The sequence below is a fragment of the Trichosporon asahii genome, assembly GCF_000293215.1.
Source record: "Trichosporon asahii var. asahii CBS 2479 unplaced genomic scaffold scaffold00070, whole genome shotgun sequence".
NCBI lineage: Eukaryota > Fungi > Basidiomycota > Tremellomycetes > Trichosporonales > Trichosporonaceae > Trichosporon > Trichosporon asahii.
The window spans coordinates 151,687-175,378 of record NW_014040855.1 but is presented as its reverse complement, the minus strand read 5'-3'; the positions used below and the strand labels follow the sequence as shown (position 1 = coordinate 175,378).

At 58.6% G+C, this 23,692-nt stretch overlaps 6 protein-coding genes and 3 non-coding genes across 9 annotated transcripts; 4 read left to right on the top strand and 5 right to left on the bottom strand.

Moving 5' to 3' along the window:
• Positions 1-2,319: 2,319 nt before the first annotated feature.
• Positions 2,320-2,391, top strand: A1Q1_t523. Its single transcript has one exon. It is a non-coding gene; the product is annotated as a tRNA-Gln (tRNA).
• Positions 2,392-2,986: 595 nt separating this feature from the next.
• On the bottom strand, positions 2,987-4,300 carry A1Q1_03869 (uncharacterized protein; the record flags this gene model as incomplete). The annotated part of the gene is made up of 2 exons (XM_014322294.1): positions 2,987-4,083; positions 4,135-4,300. 2 exons carry the CDS (start codon positions 4,298-4,300, stop codon positions 2,987-2,989), a joined length of 1,263 nt encoding a protein of 420 aa, XP_014177769.1.
• Positions 4,301-6,342: 2,042 nt separating this feature from the next.
• On the bottom strand, positions 6,343-6,457 carry A1Q1_t471. The gene has a single exon. It is a non-coding gene; the product is annotated as a tRNA-Gln (tRNA).
• A 1,285-nt stretch (positions 6,458-7,742) lies between these two features.
• A1Q1_t470 lies at positions 7,743-7,814 on the bottom strand. The gene has a single exon. It is a non-coding gene; the product is annotated as a tRNA-Gln (tRNA).
• Positions 7,815-8,532: 718 nt separating this feature from the next.
• A1Q1_03868 (uncharacterized protein) lies at positions 8,533-9,054 on the top strand (the record flags this gene model as incomplete). The annotated part of the gene is made up of 1 exon (XM_014322293.1): positions 8,533-9,054. One exon carries the CDS (start codon positions 8,533-8,535, stop codon positions 9,052-9,054), a length of 522 nt encoding a protein of 173 aa, XP_014177768.1.
• A 131-nt stretch (positions 9,055-9,185) lies between these two features.
• A1Q1_03867 (uncharacterized protein) lies at positions 9,186-14,774 on the bottom strand (the record flags this gene model as incomplete). Its single annotated transcript, XM_014322292.1, has 9 exons — positions 9,186-9,946; positions 9,984-10,721; positions 10,792-11,074; positions 11,116-12,200; positions 12,254-13,286; positions 13,350-13,449; positions 13,568-14,030; positions 14,097-14,174; positions 14,453-14,774. 9 exons carry the CDS (start codon positions 14,772-14,774, stop codon positions 9,186-9,188), a joined length of 4,863 nt encoding a protein of 1,620 aa, XP_014177767.1.
• Positions 14,775-15,149: 375 nt separating this feature from the next.
• On the top strand, positions 15,150-20,221 carry A1Q1_03866 (uncharacterized protein; the record flags this gene model as incomplete). Its single annotated transcript, XM_014322291.1, has 3 exons — positions 15,150-15,181; positions 15,245-15,564; positions 15,615-20,221. The coding sequence occupies 3 exons, from the start codon at positions 15,150-15,152 to the stop codon at positions 20,219-20,221; spliced, it is 4,959 nt and encodes a 1,652-aa protein (XP_014177766.1).
• A 179-nt stretch (positions 20,222-20,400) lies between these two features.
• On the bottom strand, positions 20,401-21,708 carry A1Q1_03865 (uncharacterized protein; the record flags this gene model as incomplete). Its single annotated transcript, XM_014322290.1, has 4 exons — positions 20,401-21,078; positions 21,133-21,237; positions 21,292-21,363; positions 21,556-21,708. The coding sequence occupies 4 exons, from the start codon at positions 21,706-21,708 to the stop codon at positions 20,401-20,403; spliced, it is 1,008 nt and encodes a 335-aa protein (XP_014177765.1).
• A 348-nt stretch (positions 21,709-22,056) lies between these two features.
• On the top strand, positions 22,057-23,662 carry A1Q1_03864 (uncharacterized protein; the record flags this gene model as incomplete). Its single annotated transcript, XM_014322289.1, has 4 exons — positions 22,057-22,239; positions 22,340-22,815; positions 22,855-22,979; positions 23,022-23,662. 4 exons carry the CDS (start codon positions 22,057-22,059, stop codon positions 23,660-23,662), a joined length of 1,425 nt encoding a protein of 474 aa, XP_014177764.1.
• Between the last annotated feature and the right edge of the window lie 30 nt (positions 23,663-23,692).

The window sequence follows — 23,692 nt, the reverse complement described above, 5'->3', positions numbered from 1 at the left end:
ACTTGGAACGACTTGGAACCACTTTAAACGACCCGCAAGTGGTTCCAATCCTATGGTGGCAGGTGTCCGAGCCCAATTGGAACCAGTCGTAACGACTTGGAACGACTTGGAACCAGTTCCAAGTGGCTCAAACCTGTTCCAAAGGGTTGGTGTAACAACCATCGTTGTTCTCGGATACCGTCTCCTTTTTCGTGTCACGTGATTGCCTTTCGTCTCATACTTTGCTCCCGTTCGATCTCGCGCTAGGTACTTATCGCGCGCTCGACCTAGTTCGTACTCTTTGAGCTATGCCATTCTTGTCCGTCGTGGCTATGAGCTCTTACATTGACTTACCCAATTGAACCATTCGACTAGAGAGAGTCGGTGGCGTAGTGTCCTCTGGACAGTCTCGCTCTTGCTCTGATGGCGGCTACAGCGGAAATCCCTTGGCGGCATAGGAGTTCCACAAGATCTAGATGCGCTCTACACGTTTTGGAGAGTCGTCTAGCTTCGGCACAGCACTCTTGGTCCACCTGCGCATCGTGGATTGAGGGCGCGTGTGACAGGCCGCCCCGGTCCCAGTCCGATACAGAGCCGGCCACAGCCTGCTGCAGATCCAGACTTTCCCACGGTTGTGGTCTAGAGGTCGGACAAGAGGTTGGAGAGGTTGGACAAGAGATTGGAGAAAGCCTTCTGCAGTTTCAAACTTTCCCATGGTTGCAGGACCTGGGTTCAGATCCTCACACGCACCTGATGCCAAAAAACTCAAATAACAGAGGTTGGAGCCAGCCTCTAGCAGATTCAGACTTTCCCATATTTGAGGTCTCCCACGGTCTGATTATTCTTAGTTGCCAGACTGACTTTCCCACAGCCTGAGTCTCACACAGTCTGGATCGCCTATGGTGCCTTTCCTCCCCAGTTTGCAGCCTCCGCTTTGGAAAGTAATCTCAACCAGGATTTACGCCTGAGGGTCGCAGACAGCCCTTCGCAGATTCACACTTTCCCACGGCTGCCGGACCTGGTCTTGCCACGGGGAGCCTTTTGGGTCGCGTGCACGTTAGACAAACACCCCCGGGTATATTGCATAATTTGTAAGTATCTGAAGTTGCTAGTTTCCGCCTGGCTACTGATTCTGACAGTCTTCTGTTCAAATCACCAACCACGCACTTAACACCACAACTTTATTTCTCAATGACGTAATATGCTCCGCCGCCTTAAACGGTCCCGCCTTTACCACATGACTTCCCGCCGGCCGGCCACCCAGTACCCGGCTGTGCAGTATAGCCTGTGGTACTTGTGGGGCCCTGCCTAAACGGCCAAACCAAAACACCAAAAAAATATGATTACGTACAATTGATAATATACCCTAATATGCAATGGACATTTCCTTTTTGGTTTTGCACAGTGACTGCTGCATGTAACGATGACAGCTGGGGACTGATGATGGATGACTGTCAACTCCTATCCTTCTGAAGTAAGACATTGCCACAGTCAACCAAGATGCATGTCTGTGACGACGAGAGGTCGGAGACAGCCTGTCACAATTTCAAACTTTCCCACGATGGTCCGGTCCCCTCGGTGCCTCTGGTCCCCTCCCACCGATACAGGGCCGGAGACAGCCTCCCGCACACCCAAACTTTCCCGCAGTTGTGGTCTCCCACAGTCTGAAAATCTGACTGCCAGTTTTCAGCTCTCCCGCGCTCTCCGTTTGTGTCGAACCCGAGCTTTCCCACGGTCTGATTTTGTGTCTGCCACGCAGCAAGGCGTCGGAGACAGTGTCTCGCAGATTCACACTTTCCCACGGTTGCCAGTCCTGGGTCCCATCACACATTCCTGTAGTGTCATCCAAAAAGTGTCTGTCAGAGGGCAGCTCTGGCAGTTCCAATCCTTCCCATACTGTTAGCCAGAACACTTCAGTTGACAAACATCTCTTGCACTTTTGATGTTTCTCACAGTCACCGCACTTGCAATGTTGATGACATTGTGATCTGAAACCAGCTGACCAGAGACACCCCTCAGAGTGGTGACTGCCGCTGAGGTTGGCATTACATTGGGAGGTGAATGTGTGGATCATCGATTTCTTGTGTCAGTGGTAGACTCTTTGTGTTCACTGCTCCAAGTACACCCTTCATTACTCCCTTCTTCTCCTCTTTACACCCCCTCTTCTCCTCTAACCGCCTCCCGACTTGCCGCTATTGCATCCCTCCACGCCTCTCACACCTCACCTCAGTGCGCTCAGCGTGCGCCGACACCGTGGCCATCGCCATCGCCGTCGCCGTCGCCGGCGCGGCACCGGCGCGGCACACGCCCGCCCTGCGCCGCCCTCAACCAGACGCCTCCGGTCTGATCGTATAACGGTTAGTACACAAGATTCTGATTCTTGTAATCTGGGTTCGATTCCCAGTCGGACCTTGCGGACTGGCTTCTGTACCCCGACACAGTTGCTTTTTGTGGATTGGAGGAGGAGAGGGAGGGAACAGAGGTGGGGTGCACGGCGGGGTGCTCGGCGGGAGGGATGGTTGGCTGGGTGGACGAAAGCATTGCCGCCGTTCGGATAGAGTGATGTCTGCCGCCCGGAGCGAGACGCGCACAGCCCGCCGCATTCCAAAGGCCAAGTGAGAGCTGCTCGCCGGTCCGCAACTACCTAGCGGCGACAGCGCCGGGAGGGGACACAGCAGTGCGAAGCGACTGGGGCGAGACGGAAACTCGGAGTCGGCGCTCGATGCGGAGTTCGGGCGCGGACAGATCGTGAGCAACATCATCAATGCATTCGTGACAGTACATGGCGGAGAGCGGGTGCTCATCGCGCTGCTCGCCCCGGTCGACGTTCTACGGCTAGCCGTTCGGGGATGAGATGTGAGAGAGTGGCTAAGTGTGGGTATATGTAGTGTTCTGTGGGAGTGAAGGTTGGGGCGGCTGAATGAGGGACTTCGTCTCGCAGCCTGACGCCGGGCGTCGTCTCGATCGCTGATTCGACACGACACGCGGTCACTGGGGATTGCGTTGCTCAGAGCCCCTTGGGCTGCAGGTCATCGGCGGGACGGAAGGGGCCGTTGCGCGCGCTGGCGAACGACTTGCCCTCGAGGCGCACGCGGATGATGTCAATGACAGTCTGCGGGTCGACGGTGATGCGGTCAGACTGGAATCCCTCGTCTCCGTCAGGGTAGTCGACCTTGAACTCCTTCGGGCTCGTGGCGACGAGGTCGTGCTGCACCGCAAAGTGGCGAATACCGAGCGCCTGCGCCGTCCACTGGTAGTCCTTTGCGAAGCCGCCGCGGCAGAAGAGCTCGATGACGGCGCTGCGCGGGGTGGGCGGCATCCAGACGAGGTGCGTGAGGCCGTTGCCGTGCACGCCGATCATGATCGTCGTGCGCGCCGCAAGCTGCACCTGCTCTTCCTTGCTGAGCTTGCCCATGTTGACAATGTTGAGCTCGAAACCGAGCTTCGGGGCCGCCTCCTTCAGCGCCGCGACGAGAGCGGCGTGCGAGGATCCGGTCAGCGAACGACGCGGCGGCGGTCGCGAGATGTACGTCACCACGGGCTTGTAGTCTCCCGGCTTGGTCAGGGGCTTCAGGCCAGCGTACTGCGGCGCGTCGACCGTGCCCTCGGTGAAGTCGGGGTTGACGGCTCCGTAACCCTCGAGAGAGCGGTTGATGACGTCCTCCGGGACACCCGAGAAGCGCAGCATCTGTCGTCGGATCGGCTCCCACCACCAGCGGGAAACGGTGCCAAGCGCATTGGCAGAGGCGACGGTGCGCGCAGTCGGGCCAGTAAACTCTCCGCGGAACGCCGCCGAGCGGTCCGCCAGAATCGCGACCTCGAGCTGGTACGCCTTCTTGATCGAGCCGTGAGCCGTGATCTTGCCGAGGTCCTCCATGTCGCGCGGGAACAGCATCGCGCTGTTCGGGAACAGTCCGTCCCACATGTAGCTGTTGAAATTGCTGTAGTCGCGCCACTGCAGGTGGTCCTGGTGGAAGAAGATTGCACGGGCAGGGTACTCGAGCGAAGAGTGACCCTTCTCGTCGATGTGCGGGTCGAGAGTCGCGTGGACGCGCCAGGTGCCGAGGAACAACTCGGCGGCGAAGTGGTAGTAGTGGTCGATGACTGGGGTTAGCTTATCTCACGTCATACGATAGCTGAATCGACGGTACTCACACTGTCCGTCGTTCCAGAGGTAGCTCATGCCCTCGTAGCGCATGATGTTGTCGCCCCAGAGCTCGAGCGCCTTCTCGGGCGTAATGTAGGTGATCTCGTCACCCTTCGGCTCGCGCGCCTCCATGTTTCCCGGCACGTTGTCGGCCGGCAGTCCAGTCGAGGTCATCATGCGGAGTTCCGGCCACTTGCTCTTGTCCTCGGTCACGACGTACAGCTTGTTGTCGTACAGGTACAACCTTCTCGAACACGGTCCAGCCTGGCGTGTGGTCGCGCAGATGCGTGATCAGACTCTCAGTCGTCTGGTGTGGACGCGTGACCGACGCGTCGAACGAACGCTCAGGCGTCGAGTGCCAGAGACCGAGGGCCTTAAGCCGCGCACTGGACGAGGCCGCGCTGCTCACGCTCTTGTGCACCTCCGGCGTCGAGAAGTAAAGGTATGCCAGGCCCAGCGTCAGGATCACAACGAGCAGGTCGCGCCGCGTTGGGCGCATCCCGCGCGCGGGGCTCAATCCAGCCATTATGCTTGCCCCAGATTATCGAGGAGTGTCGGGAGTTCGAGAGATGGAAGGTCGCGGACCTCGTCTGATGGCGACAGGCGCGGGGGATTGTGAGGGGCGGAGGACGCTTGTCAACGAGGGACAAACACGCGTACTGATGGGGCCGCTAGCAGTGTCGGCGGGGTGGTCGGAGAGTCGCAAAGGAGAGAGTCGCAAAGGAGGGACAGATAACGGCAGATGGAGGTTCGCGGTGTCGACGCGGCTGCGCACTGGAGCCTGACACCCGAAAGTAAATCGACAGGGACGAGACGCCCGTTGCTGCGGCGACTCAGCCGGCGGTGTTGATAAAGAAGTGGAGAAGTGGAGGGGTGGAGAGGGGCGGAGGGGGCGAGCCGGGTGCAACGTCGACAGTCCTCAAGAATTAAGAGCAATGAAGCGTGTAGTGAAGATGGTGATGGATAGGTAGGAACAGAAACGGATCGGTGGTTGCGACACGGGGTACATGACTTTTGACGTGTCTGGCATGCCTGGATGCTCTGGCCGTGGGCGAGCCCGTGGCCGCATGGACGGTGCCATCACGAGTTGTCGGGGATCGCAGGCCCCTCAGCTGCCCAGGTACGCAGCCAGGGGGGGTTTAATGGGCGGTCGCGGGTGTCGAATCAGGAGCCAAGCCGCCCCGGGGCCGTAAGTGAGTTTCATCCCCGCCCGTTCTCGAATGGCGTGAGGCAGTCCTGCCTCTACTCCGCCTATATCGCACTCTGGGACCCGCCATTTGCATGCTGGTAGCCTGTGTCTGCTGATGCACATAGTGCACATAGTGCATCCGCGCATCCGAGTAAGTGCTAGCGTCTAAGCTATGCTTGAGTGCAATCCACAGACCGCAGACGGCGAGTGGAGGGCGAGTCATATTTTTGGCTTTCCCGTCTCCTGAAGCTCGGGCCCTGCCCCTCTCTGCGTCCTGAGGATCCTTTCCATTCTGTGCCTGTCAGCGTCGAAGCGGAGCTCTGCTGCGTGGCAGATGATCGCCCTCCATTCGGTCAAGACAGCCTCGGTGCTTCCGCCCCCCTCTTGCTTGCATCTCTCCCCGTGCGCTCCGTGCGGCTGATCCAGCCCCTGGCGTTGGCGCACACTAACGCGCTTAGTCGTGTGAACCGCCGTAGCTTCCATAGTCCCTCCGTCCCCACCCAAACCCTACAAAGAAGCACATGCGACACTCTGACAAGGTTCACTCTCCAGCATGAAGCACGTGAGTCATGCTTGTGGCTACTTCGCATTTCGCGCGGAGCAATGAGGGGATTGAACCTGCGAGTGCCGGTGACACGGCACGCCAAGCTGATCTGCGTAGTCGCATAGTGGGGCAGGCGGCGCAGGCTGATCAGCCAGATCCAGAGTTCACAGAAAGCGAGACGGAGCCGAGCGAGCGAGCGAGCGAACGACACCATTCGCGTGTTTGGAATCCGATGTGGCGCCGAACGCGCAGTGCCGTCCCAATGTCCTCGACATCCGCAGTCAAGTATGGCCAGGCTCAGTCTGCCTGCTCTAGTTGGGAGGATCAGACCGCATGTGGAGCGGAAACCGCAAGCTCTCCGTCTCTCACCGCCGCTCGCCCCTCCGATCACCCTGCACCCAGCCTCCGGAGGGTCCAAAAAAGGGGTTCTTCGACATCTTTCGACGCCTCCGAGCCCCATCTCCTTGCGGGAGACGACAGAGAAGGTCCGACTGGGAATCGAACCCAGATTACAAGAACGACTTTGTCCTCCTCGCGAGGAGGCGAGAAGGTGGAGTTGAGTCAGAATCTTGTGTACTAACCGTTATACGATCAGACCTGTTCACGGAGGGGACGGCGATGACTCGGGCGAGAGCGGCGCTGGCGCCGGGCAAGCTAGGACTTGATGAGCGGACTGCTGGTAGGCTTGGACTGGGGAGCGGTCGGCTGCATGTGGCTCGCGAGTACAGCGTGAACGGCTGTCGGGTTGTCGCCGTCGCGTGGCGTCCTGTAATAGACATGACTCTGGATGAAGTCCCAGCTGCCGATTCTGGACACTTCGTGCGAGGGTCCTGTTTTCGGCGACCAAAACCTGACAGAAACCTTCCCTGAGGCGGTTTCCGCCCTCGAAACTGTCACCAAAACCCCACACTAGCATGTGCAGGGTCTGCTATGCACTAGGACAAGGCACACGCACTAAACGGTGCTAAAGGACACTAAACTGGCGATTTGCCACTCCTGGTCAGGGTGTAAACAGCCACAACACACATTTCTCATCTGTGTTCGTGGTGGAGTGGTAGTACTGATGGAGTGGACTATTGGAGTCGCTGGGTTCGATTCCTCTGAAAGTTTTTGCTACCCACCCCACCTTTTTGCCACTCTCTTTTGCCACCCTGCCAAATCTTCACCCCGGTGGCCTGGTCTAGCTTAGTTTCAGTCAGGTTTCCTGCCACCGAAACCCGCCTTTTCAGTCCTATTTCAGTCCAGTTTCCGTCAGGGCCGAAACTGCACTGAAATACCCTCCAAAACCACGGTTTCCGTGGGGGTTTCGGAGTCGCTGAAATTGGACCCGCCCACCAAGTGTTCTGGAAGGAGTTGCGGCTATCGCTTGATGGTAGCATGAATGCTCAAAGTTGGCTCGGCAGCTTTGCTTCGGAGGCGAGCGATGCCGTCGCGCCAATGCCCGCTGATCGCTCATCTCGGCGCCCCTAGTGCAGCAGACGAGCCCAATGAGACGGCCGTAAGGTAGTCTTCCCAGCCACCCGGCTGTTGCCCGCTTACGCACGGCTTCTGCTTACATCAAACCATGAAACGTCTTGCAATTCCTACGCGTGCACATGAAAGGACATGCACCAACAAAGCGATTTACGCGTCGCGACTTACGATACGTGCGCAGCCTACGACTGCTGGGCGCGGGACGGCCGCTTGCTATCACTAGCGACTTCATGTACCGACCGGCCACTCATGTCGGGGACTTTCAACCACAGACAAATATCCGCCTCAAATTGCCAGATACCTCCACTATCGCTACAACTCATCACCCGACAGATTCATCATCCATCCTCCAGGGGCTTCAAAAAGGACTTCTCAAACTGCGCAGCAGGGTGGGAGGAGTGGCAAAAGCAAGGTCCGACTGGGAATCGAACCCAGATTACAAGAATCAGAATCTTGTGTACTAACCGTTATACGATCAGACCCTCTTGTTGACGACCAGTTCCTGGCAGGCCGGTAAATGGTCGCATTTTCAGTGATTTTGGCGAAAACGTCCTCCAACGGCCCTCATCCTGTGACGAGACGGCCGTGACCAAGCTGAAGAGCTTCTGTGGACTCTTATTCATCTGTGAACTCAGTCTCGATGCATTCCAAGCCCTGGGGAGCGAGAAACATCGCTCTTAATGCGGGAGGGTCATGAAGCTTTGAGCGGCACAGAATTGACCGAGATAAGACTCGTGCTGGACGGGTGGCAAGCGACGTGCTTCATTGTTCATCACTCTTGAACTGATGCACACAGCACGACAGCGCCACCGAACACGAAGGGCGCGAAGATGCGAGAGAATGAGCTTCCAGATTCCCATACGTCTCTCGCCCTCTCTGCATCAAACCGGTTGGCAGCACACTTACGCTTGGTCGCGTCCTCTTGACCATTCACTTTGCTCTGACCAACGCCTCCCCTTCCCTTCCCCTCTTTAACCTGTCCACCGTCACGCCGTGCCAAAAGTTCATTCAGAGTCTTTCATTGCGTCGACGAGCATCAGCAGGATGTCGGAAGAGAAGCTTCCCACTTTCCAAGAGGGCGACTTCAAGCTCGTCTCAAGCGACAAGCACACGTACAGGGTGGACACGCATTACCTGCAGACATGGTCGTGAGTTCGCCCACTAACTTCAATCCTAACACCCAGTGTTGTGTTCCGCAACATGATCGCTGCCTGCCAAGGCGAGAGAGTCCTCGAGCTCCCGGAGAAAGGGCACGCGATCTGGCATTTCCTCTTTTTCATACAGCGCGCCAACTTCTGCCTCAAGGGCGACAGGTGGGACATCGACTTTTGCGACTTTGTCGTGTTTCTACACAAGTACGACTGCGAGCTGGCGCTCCAGCTGCTCATCGAGGGGGTTGCGGCCATGCCCGTGGAATATGCGGCGCGGCCTCTTTTGCTGTTCCTCATCGGCATACATGCGGAGCGCTACCCCCTCTGCGCGCGCGCCCTCGACATGCCCCCTCAGTGCTGGGGCGACACGCCCGCCGACAGCAGGCCACCCAACGTCGGTGACCTCACTGTCAGCGTGCTGCACCCATTGGCTTTCTCCTGCAACCTCTTCTGCAGGTTGCCGCAGGACTTCCTCTGGGCACTCTTGCACCTGCCGTACCAGGCTGCGGACTCTGCAGATCAGGGTGGGCTGGGCGACCGCTTCCTCAGTCTAATCAACTACGTCGTGTAGTCTGCACATCCCTGCGGCTCCAGCTCAGCTCTTAGGCTGCCTGCCTTCCTTTCTCCTCTTCTCTTCTGATACCAGTAGCATCGAATCATTCTCCGTTAATGTACAATCTATGTCAAACAGTTCACACTCCTCTACATTGCCTTGCCCTCGAAAATCTCGCCCGTGATGCCCTCCTCGATCGCGTCCCAATCCACTCCCGCGTCCGCATATACTCCATCAAAAGTGCCGATGCTGGCACGGGCGAAGAAGGGCTGCAGCTGGTATATGCTGTTGAGCGATTTGACGCCAGACAGCTGCGGCCGCCGCGGGTGTCCAGAGTTGATATCATACGGCTCGATGTCGACCGTGTTCTCGACCGGTTTGCTCATCGTCGAGTGCTCCATCAGGATCTCGGCCAGGCGGTCCATTAGCGCCTCGGGCGAGTATTGGTCTGGCGGGTACGCGGCGTCGGTCGTGTCCGTCACGAAGATCCACTGGTGGACCTGGAAGTCCTCGGACTGAATGACAAGAAGCAGGTCGAGGAACTTGCAGGCCGCCAGCACCAACGTTACATCGTCGCTGCCATCCTCTGGCAGCTCGTCCATCGTGGACTCGAAGACTCGCAGGAGCTCCGTCAAGATAACGGGCCAGAACTGCGTCAGGTGCTGTGGCGACACGCGGCACATCAGCACGCGGAGGCACAGGTATACCTCGGAATGCACGCGCGGTGAGACGACGTGGTTGCGCAAGATCTCGACGAGCTTCTCCTGGATCATGGGAAGCTGTGGGAGGTAGTGGTTACGCTCGGCAGCCAGCAAGACGAAAGACAGTCGTCGGAGATTGAGAGAGCGGGAAACAGTCTCCGCCTCACGGTTCGTGAAGATGTTTGCTGACGGTGCCGCGGCGATCCGGCCTGAATGTCAGATTGTACCAGGCGGTGCATTACTTACCGATTAGCTCAGTGAAGCGCTCCTTGTCACTATCCATCAGCGCACAGACGAGAGGCTTCCATGGCTCCGACTGCGGCGGCGTGATCTTGAAAAAGCGGTTGTCGTTGAATGCGTCGGCGAGGGGCGGACGCCATGCTTTGGCGGCGGGCGGAATCTTCGCCATCTCGCGCAGAAGAGTCACTGTCGCGTCGTCGTTGAACTTGTGCCGCCGGAATACAGGCACAACCAGACTTTGCGAAATGGCCGAGCACGCTGAGAGAACGCGGTCGTTATCGCTCAGGAAAGTGCGCAGATTGCGGACGACATTTCCTCCTACGAAGGAGTACACTGGAGGACCGGTCCCGGACCCTTGCTTTTCCTGAATAGAGGATGAGTCCGCCGACAGCTGCCCGTCGCGCTCCCATGTCGTGGCCTCGCCGCCCTTGGCTACTCCAGAAAGAACAGCATCGAGGATCTTGACGTACGTATCCTGGAGGTCGCGTCGTAATCGCCGGTCTTCAAGAGCACTAGTCGTGGAGACAATCTGACCGAGTACAGTAAGGATACGCAGGACGGGGAACAATTGCGCCCTGGACGCGCCACTGCCAGACTGGCTGAGAACTTCGCGAGCGTAAGCGTACAGAGGGTTCCAGACCTGAACGGCGATCGGCCCCTCGAGTTGACTGACATACGCCTCCAAGAAGGCAGGGAGGACGGGATTAGAACTGAGGTTAGCCGGTGAACGGAGCGCTGACTTACCTATCGGATATCGAACCGTGACCCTTTCCGTTCATGTGCTCGCAAACCAGGTCGACAATCTTCTGCGCACTGGGCGCCAGGTTGTCTAGGCAGTCGAAGATCGCCGCGTCCGCGATGTCGTCGGAGTTCTTAGCCCAGGTGACGATGGAGCTGCCCACAACTTCGGAAGCATGTCCCTTGAAGAGCTTCTCCAACGCCTTCTGAGCCCTGTCTCGTGTGCGGGACATGATCTGAGTCTGCGAAGCCGTGGAGTAGGGCTTTTGCAGGTGATCAGGCTCAAGATCCTCTTGCGTCACAGTCCAGAGGACCAAGAGTGCGTCCATCACGTTGTCGAGGTAGCGAGCCGCTTCCAACTTGGACTTTATATCAGCTAACGGTTAACTCAAGCACTCACCGGCAAGTCTGGCGGGGCCTCTACGGAGAACACCGTGGGCAGGTATCCGAGAAGCCCTCCCTCCCGATCGTGCTTTTCACGATCATCGCTCTTACGCGAGCCGGCTTTAGCACCGAGGACCATGGCCAGTCGCTCCACCACACCGATAAGCATGATGGGTTCAGCCTCAGTCACGGTCGCAGCTTGATCATCAATCGAAGATGAAGTGAACGTTGCGTGCAGATTGAGCATGGTGTCTCGCAGCTGCTCGCAGAAGGCGTCGCTCAAGGTACGCAAGTGGAGAGGCTTGTAGTCGAAGTATGAGATGACCATGAGCACGAAATCGATCCAATGCTGGAGAATCGGCCGATTTCCTGGTGCTGCTACACCGGTTTCGATCATTCCAACCAGCGATCGATCGAACTCTGCCTGGGGGTCTTCCACTGGGACTGCGGCCCCGCCCTTCTCCGGGAGAGAGAACGTCGACGAGGTCACTCGGTGTCCACGCCGCTTCTCGTTTCCTGTAGTGATGGCCGAATGAAGAAGGTGCAGCATGCTGTTTTGCAATGTGAGGCGACGGTGCTGAGTCGCGAGGAGAAGTTGCGACACCAAAGTGGTCTTGATGAGGTCAAGTGATACACTTGTTAGGTCGCCGCGAGAGACGAGGAACATGAGCAACTCCAATGCCGCCGATTGCATTCTCTGGCGAGATGGATCCCGGCTGTCCTCTTTCAGCAGTCCAGTCATCATCTCCACCATCAGCTCCAGGTAGTTGTTGCTGTTGGGATACCGGGCTTCTGCCGTCGTGACGAGCTGAACGTTGACCGACTTGGAGACCTCCGCCGTTTTGCACGCCTTGCTCAGTCCTTGGCCGCCAAAGCGAAACAGACTCGTGAGACTCGTGACGTAGTACTGCACTTGCGACGAATCGAACTTGCCCTTAATAGGTTGTGAAGCGTTCAGAATGCGTCTGATCAGCGGGTCGAGCATTCGGAAGTAAGACTTGACGTTGCAGCGCATCCACGTTTCGGAAGTGCGGAGCTTTTGCGGATCGTCGCTCTTCAGTCCCTCCAGTACCATAAACATTGGCACATGGAAGATCTCTCCTGGGAGCATAGAATCGTCTAAGGTTAGCATCGCCTCACTATCGCCTGCTCACCTGAGTGGCGCCACAAAACGCCGAAGGCTTCGAAAGCTTCCTGTCGATGCGTGGGCGAGTTCATTCTGCGGGCGATGACGTTTTCCAGGGTATGGACCTCGGCCAGTAAGTTGAGGTCCCAGATGAGCTCCACGGCCCGGGTGTGGTATAGCGCTGCATCAGCGCGAAGATACCGGAACAGCGAGTCCAACACCACCGACATCACAGTGTCCGCAGTGACATCGACCGGGGGATCAAAGACTTTCGAACGGTTGGCCTTCAGAACCAGATCCACGAGCCCTTCGACTACTGCGAACGATCGGACCTGCTTCAATCGTCGCAGCACGGCAGCCATCCAGGCGGTTGTGTCAACAGTGCTCAGAGGGGCAAGCTCCTTGTCCACCGCATACTGTGTCAACGAGTTGCCCAGAACTAATGCCTCTGGGCTCCATCCCTCCTTCAATGACTGCTCCGACGACTTGAAAATGGTCGTCACAATGCGGGGCGCAACCTCTGCTTTGACCCGCTGCTCCAAAACGTCCTCCGCTGTATCGTTCTCGTAAACGGTTTCGATAATTGAGTCGTCACCATCCTCGGCCCTCGCATTGGCGAAGACACTGCTAGGAACCATCGATATAAGGGTGTTCGCCAAGCGAAGGGCAGCAGTGCGCGTGTCAGGCTTCGTGAGCGCCGGGAGACGTTGCAGGATTGTAAACAGCAGCAGTGGTGCGTGGATAGTCAAGACTTCATGGTCGCTCTTGGTGACAGCGTTCAGAAGCCAATCGATGAGGACTAGGTGTTCCGTGCTGTCGTTCTCGAGGTCTCGGTTGACAGCGTCGTGAAGCTGTTTCCAAAGGACTGATGGCTCGATGTCATCGTACACCGCCGTGACTGTACTGCGAACATCCTTCCCTTCAGGTCCAGTAGCTGCCTGATAGATGATCTGCAAGACAGGAATGGCCAACTTTGTCGACAGAGCCTGCCCGATCTCCCACTTATCGAGGAGAGACAAGAAAGTTTTGAACGGCTGCTGTGCCTCGGCAACATCATGCGCCTCCCGCAGCCGGCCCATGTCATTCTGCGTGCGTTAGTCGTTTCCAGAGTCGCCCGAGCATACCTGAAGAGTTGTGGCGAGAGGTTCAAGTCCATGCTGCTTGAAGTACTCTCCCTGGTTTTGAGTCGACTCATCCGCGCTGAGGAACCAGGTGTACACACGTCTGCTCAGCGACACGTCGCGCTGCAGCACAACAGCCGAAACAGCCCGCACGAGATGATCGCGATCTCCCGGTGTTGCCTCTCTGTTCGGTCAGCAATCTACCATACTGCACGGCTTACCGGAATATCGCTCCATCGAGAGGCAGTATTCGCAGGAGCAGATCCAACCCGCCGCGACGAACAAGCATGTTCTGATCTCCCAGCACCGCCGCCACACCTCGAATCAGAAGACCAACGTCGGACGAGGTAACCAGCTCTTCCGGTACCTCAACCAATTGCCGTGCCAGGTAGTTGAGAGCTGCTAGTCGAGATGCCGGGCTTGAGATGAGCACGAGGAAGATGTTCTGCAGGAAAAATTGTTGCGACACTGCCTGCGACAGCGTGTTCAACAGGGCGAGAACCTGGTCGAAGAAGTCTCCCGTCTCTTCTTCAAGCCCCGGAAGCAGCGCGAGAATCATAGCTTTCGTGGCTGGTCGCAAGTCCTCTCCGAGAGGAAGGTAATAGGTCTCGTAGAGATTCAAGAGCGCTGGTCGGACCGATGTAGCGGCGTACTGGAAGAACGGGAACAAGCCGGATGACCAGACTAGAAGATCCCGTTTCAGTCCTTCAGTCTGGGCCGGTTAGTACGCGTCAGGTGCCGATGACTCACCCCGATGATGCTGAAGACATGTCCGTAGACGTCGAGGGCTCGGGTGTGTACTCCAGAAGGCAATGCTGGGTTGAGACACTGTGCTAGTCGCTTAGCGATGATGAGCTTCTTTGTAATCTCATTGTATGGAGGACTTGGAGTTTGCAGAGTCTACTCGTCAGCTCACGCCCGTCACCAGCGTCACACCTTAAGCAGCCTCGAGAGGAACGAGATGAAGTCGGCCCATTCATTGATATTGTCGAATGACTGCAGGCATCGGTCGACCTGGCTGGCGAACTTCTTGTAGCGTCCGTCATTGGCTAGGAGGCTCTGGGCCGCAGCTGATTGTCAGTGAAAACCAGTGACATGTAACACACCTCTGGCTGAGCGCCGACGCTGTTCCGGAGTCGTGCGCCCGCTGGCCAGTGCGGTGTCTCCCGCGTAGGCGGTGACGGGCGAAGCGTCGTGAGCGAGAGAAGCTGCTCGTGATAGGCCTGGAAGCATGAGTTTGGACAGTCGGCCATGAGAAGCAGGTCGTCGGAGTTGTTGCTTGTTTTGAGGTTCGGACGAGGGTGTTGAGGAGGCCTGTGCCGGGCCGGGTGACGCTGACCTGGTGCCAGGGGTGGAAGCGGCCTTGGCAGAGGCTACGGAGGAGGGACCTGCCTCTGCCGGCTGCAAACTTCCGTTCTGCTCAGACATGGGTGTTAGAGCGTTCGGTCAGGCGGCCGTCGTTGTTGCAGTGTCGACAAGGGGAGGATGCATCGCATCGTCCATAGTGACGCTGGCGGCGGCGAGTAGGCGTAGACCGGCCCGCCAGGCCGCCAGGCAAGCGGCGGCCGTAACCGTCATGTCAACCTGAAACACGTGACCACTACGTCAGCTCCATCGGCTTGGCCACTTGGCGGCGGGCACCCAGGGCCAGATCGTACTTGGATCCCAGAGGTGGTCGTTCGATTCTGACTTCCAACAACAACAATCGCAAGCCCCTTTTCCCTTTGTGAACCCTCGCAGCTTTCAGAACATTATCGACACACTCGAAGCATTCATCGAAGGCGCACATGCACTCCAACTGCCATGCCCGTCGATAGTCTCGATGACGGAATCAGGTATGTCACCTTCCACCGGCTGTCAGCCCTCCCCTCACCCGAAGTGCAGCTGACGCCTCTCAGGCTGGAGACCGCGTGGATCGAGGCGCTCAACAACTCGGTTTCATACTTTCGAGCGCTGCTGAGCTCGTCTGGAAGCTCGGCATGGAAGCGGGTTTCCTCGAATCCCGCCACACCAGGCAGCCCCGTGCGTGAGACGAGTGGTAGCGCCAAGGGGAAAGCAACATCGCTTGGCTCTATCACGACGAAGGATGTAGTCGTCCACAGACGAAACGGCAAGGGCGGTGAGGTCTTTCGGGCTGTCGTTGAGGTCGACTGCGGCTCGGACGTTAATGTCGACACATTTCGAGGGTGTCTTGCGACCCCCGAAACCAGGGCTGTTTGTGAGTAACGACTAACGCTTCACATTCCGAACAGTCAGCTGACAGTCCAGGGGATCGTATGGTTGAAGACGCACAGCTCCTAGACCTGCTGGACACAAATACACGAGTGACGAGAACTAACTATCGATTGGGATGGCCTTCGAGGTATCTGATGGCCGCGTTGCTTCCTGCTGACATGCACAGCCCGAGAGACGCGGTGACCATCTCCAAATCGCTGGTTGATCAACACACGCTGATCGATGTGTCGACTTCAATTCCGAGATCCCGTCACGAACCCGCTTATCTTCGACCAGCCCCTCCCCACGTCCGTGCCAATGTGTCTCTCATGGCTTGGTGTATCCAGCTTCCCTCCAACTCCTCTCGCTCTGCCGATCCCCCCCTGCCAGAGGGGAAAGCACGGATAACGTGCTTTTGGTCCTGGAACCCCAAAGGAACTTGGGCTGTCGGAGGTGCCGTTCCACAGCATTTGCCGACCGTGTTAGTGGGACTGGTAAATCACATCAGGGATGGCAGCGAGAAGGTTCCTGTCCTACTGAGCTACGGCAACGACGTTAGCATTACGGGGCTTCATTACGATCCGGGCCGCGTTACGCTATCGGCCAATTACGCTGTGGTTCGCAGCGACGACGCGAAAGACGGAACGAAGCGCCAACTCGAGTTCGGAGTGTCCTCGACGCAAGGTTGGGATGTCCAGGTGCTCGTCAAGTCCCAGAATGGGGAGGAGTCACCCTCCCTGTCGTGGACCTCCTTCGTCGGGCAGTCGCCACCTTCGATATCTGGATCAGCTCCACCGAAACGATTGGTCCTGCGCCTCCTGCACTCTCAATTGCAGCCTGGAGAGGAGCTGGTACGTGTCAAGGTAACCATAGAACAGACGGTGGCGTCGGCGGAGGCCGCGGCACAGGTCAAGGTCAACGGTATCCCGGTTCCCGTTCTGCCCATGACCACTACACCCCTCAAGGAGCTCCTGGGCGGCTCTCCTGGAGACAGCGCGATGTCATTGCCGACCGTCGACACAGCAAGCAGTCTGCGAACAGGCTCGGATGATTCGACCGAACGTCAGCGTCTGGCGCGGAATGGCCGGAGCTCTGCAGTCGAGCGAGGAATCAACAGCCTGATCAAGAGGAACTACATCTACTTCACGTCGCTCCTGCAGGAACCCGAGCAAAAGTGGCGGCCAGTGGCCGAATCCAAGGGTGTCTCCGTCCACCAGCTGGACTCGATCGATCGAACCCTGGTCGTTTTCCGTGCAGAGGCAGTGTTCGTCGGAGTCAGCCTCTGGGATCTCTTCGCCACCATCACGACACCTGGGGCACGTTACTGGTGGGACAAGACCTACGATGAGGCGCTCTTGTTGGAGGACGTCAACGAGGTCACAGACGTTTGGCACTTCAAGTCGAAGGCGTCGTGGCCGGTATCTGCTCGTGATTCCATCATGGTGCGCTCGACGTACAAGTCGCCTACCTCGGTCCACATCTTTGGCTTCTCCACAGAGGACGAGTCTCTGTTCCCGGTACCACCGTCAATTGACCCCAACGTCATCCGTACTCAGATCGATCTGCAAGGATGGTCGATCGAAGCGCTTTCACCAAACACCACGCAGGTCACTCTGCTTGAGCAAAGTCATCCGGGAGGCTGGTCAAACAAGTCATCAATTCCCCAAGCGACGATGACTACCCTGGCGGGGCTAGGCGAATTCGCGATCAAACACGGGGCGCCACCTGTCGCCACCCGTCTAGGTGGCGCAAAGGCGGTATCTTCGAACTACGACCTGGACAAGGAGACATACCGGTTTGAATACGAGCCCGCCGCCACGCGGCGATCTTTCTCGTCGAGCACCAATACTGCCTTTTCGCCTCCAGGAACTCCTGATCTTAGAGGCGACGGGATTAGCACCTTCTCTTTCGATACTTCGGACTCGGGCCGCAGCATTGAGTGTGGGCTTCGCATCGACGCGGACACATGGGCGAACAGCGTTTCAGTCCTTGTCGACCCGCCACCAAAGAACGTCTCTGCACTCAAGCGTCACCGCCTGTCTCCTAACTGTGGAGGATTGTGGATCACTGTGGAGCACGACGCTGCCTCGCTGACCGACCGAACCGTGACAATCACCGTCCGCCGCGGACCGCAGTCGGCCACCGGAAAGGTATCCTTGACTGTCAACGGGTCTAAACTCAAGATCGACAACGAAGACATGACGCAAGCAGATGTGCAACAGCTCAAGAAGCAGAAGCGGTCGAGGCCATCGCGTAGTGCGCTGGATCAGCCTCCCGCCCTAAGTCCGATGCGGAAGCGACAAAGCACTGCATCTCTCCGCGGTGCTGCGCAGAATGGTCAACCGCAGGGACCGCCGAATGGTTTCAAGCCTTTCTACGCACCGTTTGCCCGACTTTACAATGCTGCCGCCGAATCGACACGGTCAATCGTGCCTCTGGCTGCTCCGTCCCCGGTACCTGAGTCAGGGACCTCGCCGGTGGACGCTGCGCTTACTGCGCTGCGTCAGATTTGTCGCATCAACGCAGACCGCGACGGTGAATCAACAGATCCGTTTGGCTGGCAGCCTGTTTCGGACCGCGATGGACTCAAGGTCGAGAAGCGAATCGTGTCTCACGTTTCGGACAGCATTTCCGTGTTTAGAGCAGGACGGATCATCGAGGGTTTCACAGCAGAGGAAGTCTCGTCAGCGGTGTCATCCTTCCGCAAGGACGACTACTTCGAGAAGCCGGTGCGACTGCAATCATATGGCTACGGTATCACAACTACAATGGCCACCGCACATACGTCTTTCCCGTTCCGTGACCGTCTCGCCCTGGTTGCAACCGTTGTTGCCCGCGTTGGTGACTCACCGCCGACCTCTCCATCCGTCGCCTCTCATTCTCCCCTATCAACCATCTACCATGCGTCCACTTCATCCTTTGATCCCTCGACTCTGGGTCTGGATGCTGCGAAGTACAACCCCAGCCAACTCTCGCCGGTGAACGTGATCATCGAGGGGTGGATCCTGGAGACGATCGACCCTTACAGCCACGAGCAGTACGCAATCCCATCGACGAGGTGCATGTACGTTGGAGCTATGGACTACAGCGGCAACATCCCCATCTCTGTCAACAACATGCTCAACGCCGGCCTTCCCAGGTCACTCCTCAACATTGAGAACCTGCTCAAAACACATGGCCCGCCGTCTCGCTCGCGATGGCCGCCTATGTGCGTCCTTGTGCCCGAGACGTCGGCCCGCGGACCATGGGGTCTGGAGGGTACAGAGTCGTACAAGGTTCCTGTTGACCAGGTCAACGATGGAGACGACTACGTTATCACCGTCACCGTTCAGCCCCCAACCTGTCGTGACCGTCCGCACCCTTCGCTCAGGCACGCTGATAGTCGCGGCTCGATGGGCTCAACCATGCGGTCGCAGGGAGTCAACCTGACTGAAGACGTGCGTCGCGGCCGGCGTGACCTGATCGTGGCGGAGATCGATGTCGCCAGTGACTTCATCAAAGGAGGATGCGAGATTGCGATCCGCGCCGTCTCTCTGCCTGAGGCGTATTATGGCACCGGAACAGAGTCTAACATGCTCCCTTTGACCTTCCCCGGAGACAAGCTGAGCCTTCCGTTCCGCTGTACCGTGATCTCGCTTCAGCCCTCGGTCTTACAGGCCGCATCGTTGGATCCCAAGACACAAACGCGGCATCTTCTCCGCATCACCCTTCCCACTTCTGGGTACGAGGCCCCCGTCAATGATCCACTGACTGGCTCAACGTCCCCTCTCCCTCGCCCCCGATGGCTGCTCGATCTCATCAACGATGGCGCGGTGGTCCAAGTGCGCCTCCAGGGCCGGAAGAAGGAGCCGCCCGCGTACATGTTCGAGGGTGCCGAGCTCCAGATTGAGGATGAGCGCAAGCTCATGCCCACCCAGCAGCTGAAGGAACCGTCCAAGCTGCGGCCACCTCAGCTGGTCCCCGCTTCGTCTGCCGTGTGCACGACCAAGCTGGACAAACCCCTCGCCGCGTCCAAGGAGTACCTCCCGGACAAGCCCCTCGTCACGCCCGCGGTGGTCGAGGAGGAGGAGGACGCCGAGTCCGAGTCGACCAAGACACCGACAAACGAGCCCGCCGAGCCCGAGAAGAAGCTCGAAGTGGATACGAAGCCAATCCCGTCGAACGGCGCCTCAGAGCCCGAGCCGAAGACGGCCCCTCCGGCGCCCTACTCCCGCTACAATTTCTGGCGGTACGGCGCGCTGCGTTTCAGCTATTCCGCCCCGGTGTCGCAGGACGCGAGCCCTGTCAAGTCGGCGGCACCGCTGCCGAGCGTGAAGGCGAGCGTTGCGACGGCGGTGCCTGGGCCGTCGAGTGCGTCGGTGGCGACGGCGACGGCCACGAATGGAGAACAGGCCGAGCGCGCGACGAGAGATAGGATCCCCCTCACGCGCCAGAACGTCGTCAGTGTCCCACTGCCGGCGGTCATCATCCTCTGCGTCGTCTGCTTGTTACTGGGCTCGTTGCTCCGCTCGCTCATCACTGAGAGCGACTTTGTCATCTACTCCAAGCCCGGCACTGAGCCGCCCGCCGGCGAGATGTGGCGCGAGCTCAAGCGTCTCGGCGAGTGGAGGATTGGATGGAACCGAGACCTGATTGTAGCACTAGCACAGCGGCGCCAGTAGCAAGACCCCCCTCAACCTCAACGAACATACCTTTAATAGCATTCATTCACTTCATAGCTTCCCGCTCCTCGCGATCGAACACAGAAACCACATTATTGTACACTATGCATCCCCCAATAATCTCGCGCGCAAGTCGTCTGCAAAGTGTGATACGTGATACGTGATACATCGAGTTGTGTCTACTCGGAGAACTGGGCGACGAGGTACTGGCTGACGGAGGTGGGGGAGAGGGGCGTTCCGAGGTCGGTGATGATAAAGTCAACGAGCTCGGGGTACGTGACGTCAAAGTTTGGCTGGTTGTTCTGCATCTCGACGGACATCTTGGGCTGCTCCCTTCCGGCGAGGAGGGGGGTGGTGACGCCGCTGGTGGCGGGGGTGTCGCGGTCCGCGCCCGCGTTGGAGGTGCGGCGCGAGGGCGTGGTGAACTTGCGGGCATTGAGCTCGTCGTCGGGGAACGAGAGCGGGACCCGCTTCTCGGTGCGCGGCATGGGGAGATCGGTCTGCGACAGCGGGTAGTGGCGGAGGAACTTGTAGCTCTCGGCGAGCGCGTAGACGGGCTTCTGCATCGCCTTGGCGACAAGCGCGACCTGGTAGGTGCCCACCGACGAGACGAGGGCTCCAGACTCGACAACCGCCTCGCAGCCCAGCAGCACCATGTCGACACGCTCCATGACGTATCCGACCGCACTGTCCAGGATCACAGTACACGGGATGCCCGCCTCGGTCAGCAGCTCATGCGTCTTCATGCCGAGGCAGCCCGGTCGCGCCTCCGTCACATACACGCTGACTCGCTTGTGCTGCTTGTGCGCGCGGAGGATTGTCTGGATCACCGTTCGCGAGTACGAGTGCGTGAGGATCTGGGGTCAGCTACGAGCTACCAGCACGACAACTCAATACAAAGGGATACTCACAACACAGTCGTCGCGCACAAAGTCGACAGCCTGCTTCGCAATCTTGTCGCGGCAGTGCGGTGCCGTGACACTGCAGAACGAGCGGCCCTGCGCAATCAGACCCCGCTTGTACGTCGGGAAGTCCTGTCGTCAGCTCAAGCTGTCTGAGGTTTAGCTCACCTCGCTACCACCTCCAGACAGCGCGACGAATCGCTCCCACAGCTGACATCCGGCGCGCACTCCCAGCGAAGCCTGCGTGTCGATCAGAGCTCGTCGGCCGTGCGTCAGTTCCATCGCCAGTCCTGACATCGTGGACGCTGAGAGTTAGCTCCGAGAGATAACTACAGCTTACCAGTCGAGGCCTCCATAAGCTCCACAAGAGCAAGGATCGCAGCTACCGGGTGCGGGTACTGCAGTTAGCTTACAGGACGCGAGGCAGCCTACCTTCTCATCAGTCAGTGCTCGCTGGTACGCAGCGACAATGTCGAAGGAGGAAGAGGATGACGGGGCGGAAGCAGCGGCGCCGAGGGGCGATGGAGTGGTGCCGGTGTTTGAGTTGCTCGTGCTCATTCTGAGCGACGACGCGGCGGCAGACATGGTGGTGATGTTGAAGGGAGGTGTGGAAGTTGGTGGTTGTCAGCGGTTGACCGGGGCTGAACAAAGAAAGTGCAAGGTGAGCCGTGCCTGAAAATGATTCCACCCACCACCACGGGGCTTCACCAAAACCACGAGCCAACAGTTGACTCGTCATGGCGCGGCACCATGGCACCACCACGGGTGGATGCATTTTGGTCCCCTTCGCCGCCGCTGTGCCATCAGAGGGTTCAGCCAACAGGCCCCTCGATCAACCATGAAAGCGAATGCCTGCGCCTGCAATGCTGCACCACAGCTAACACTCCCTTCCCACAACACTCTCCCCACCACCCCCATCTCCCATCCACCACCATGCCCGGGCACGACTACACCGACTCGGAGCCAGAAATCGACCCCGATGAGCTCATCCAGGACATTGACAACGACAACGACGATGCCGACCATGGTGTAGCCACTCCCACGACCCAGGCCAGCGCAGCCTCCCCCACCAAGGAGCCCAAGTCGAAGGACTCGAACCAGTCTCTCAAGATCACAGTACGTGTTTCTGTGCTGATCATGTGCGATGTGCGCGTGCTCCGTACACATCTCCGCGGCCAGCCACAATTCTGCAAGAGCTCACGCTGACCTGTACTAGCTGCGACCAGGTTTGGCCTCTTCCTCCACTGCCGCCGATGAGGGCTCGTCGTCCCCCGCCCCGCAGTCGATCAAGCTGAAGCTCGGCATGAAGCACTCGATCGCGTCCTACTCTTCATCCGAAGACGAGGGCAACGGGGACAAGGAGCGCTCGCCTCCGGCGAAAAAGCAGCGCACGTCGAAGAAGTCGCGCGCCTCGCCTAGCAAGGACTCAAAGGACGGCAAGGAGACCTCGACCGGGCCGAGCCTGCCCGCACCGCACCGCAAGGCGTACGACTGGCTGCCTAGTAGTGCAGCCGGCGCGAGCCACCACGGACCCGAGGGCCGCAACCACCTGAAGGACGACGACGTGATCAGCGATGCGGGAACGGACACGCCCGCGCCAGAGAAGGAGGTCAAGCCCAAGAAGGGCGGACGGAAACGCGCCCCGGACGCCCCGCCGGGACCGGGCAAGAACTGGAGGAAGGGCATGAGAAAGTGAGCTTTTACCGTGGCGGACTTGAGCTGACGAAACAGAGGAGACCCGATCCCGTGGAAAGACGGCGCGACGTTCCTCGGCGGCGAGGGGCGGCCAAAGTCTTCCCCGTTGTCCACGCCGAACCGCCCGAGTCTCAGCCGCGACGTGTCCCCGGAATCTATCGGTGAGTTTATAGCTTTTTCCCATACGATACAGCTGACATCAGACGACACGATTTTGGCTGTCGCGACGGGGAGCACGAAGAGGAAGGCGCACGTCGACGACAGGGCACGCAGCCCCTCTCCGCCCTTTGTACTCGCGGACGCGGCCAAGCTCGGCTTCCCCGTGTTCTCGAAGCCGATCCACCAGCCAAAGATTGCGCTCTCGTCCTTCCCGAAGGTGACCAACTCGTTTGCTCAGTTTGACAACAAGCCCTTCCGCAAGGAAAAGGTGCGCGAGTGGACGTACTCTGAGCGCACGCTGCCAGGTATCGGCGGCGGAACGCTCAAGTTCAAGACATGGTCGCGCGGCCCGCAGAGCGAGTTTGGTGTCATTGCCGCGCAGATGAAGGAGGCCGAGCTGCTCGCCAAGCAGCGCAAGAAGGAGGCGAAGGAGGCCGAAAACCGCGAGGGCTCTGCTGTCGCCGCCGAGCGTCCGCTCTTTGGCCACTCGCAGTCGAGCGAGAGCGTGCCCCAGGTCGGCGACGACAGCGAGATTGTCTCCGAGGCGGGCGACGCGGACGAGAGCGTTGTCAGTATCGCGAGCGCGTCGTCGACGCCGACACCGACGATGCGCGGACGCGGCAAGAAGGCCAAGCCGAGGAAGAGCAAGCTCGCGCAGGAGATTGTCCCCGACGACTTTGAGTAGAATCCCCATTGCTCGTGCTTCACGATATAC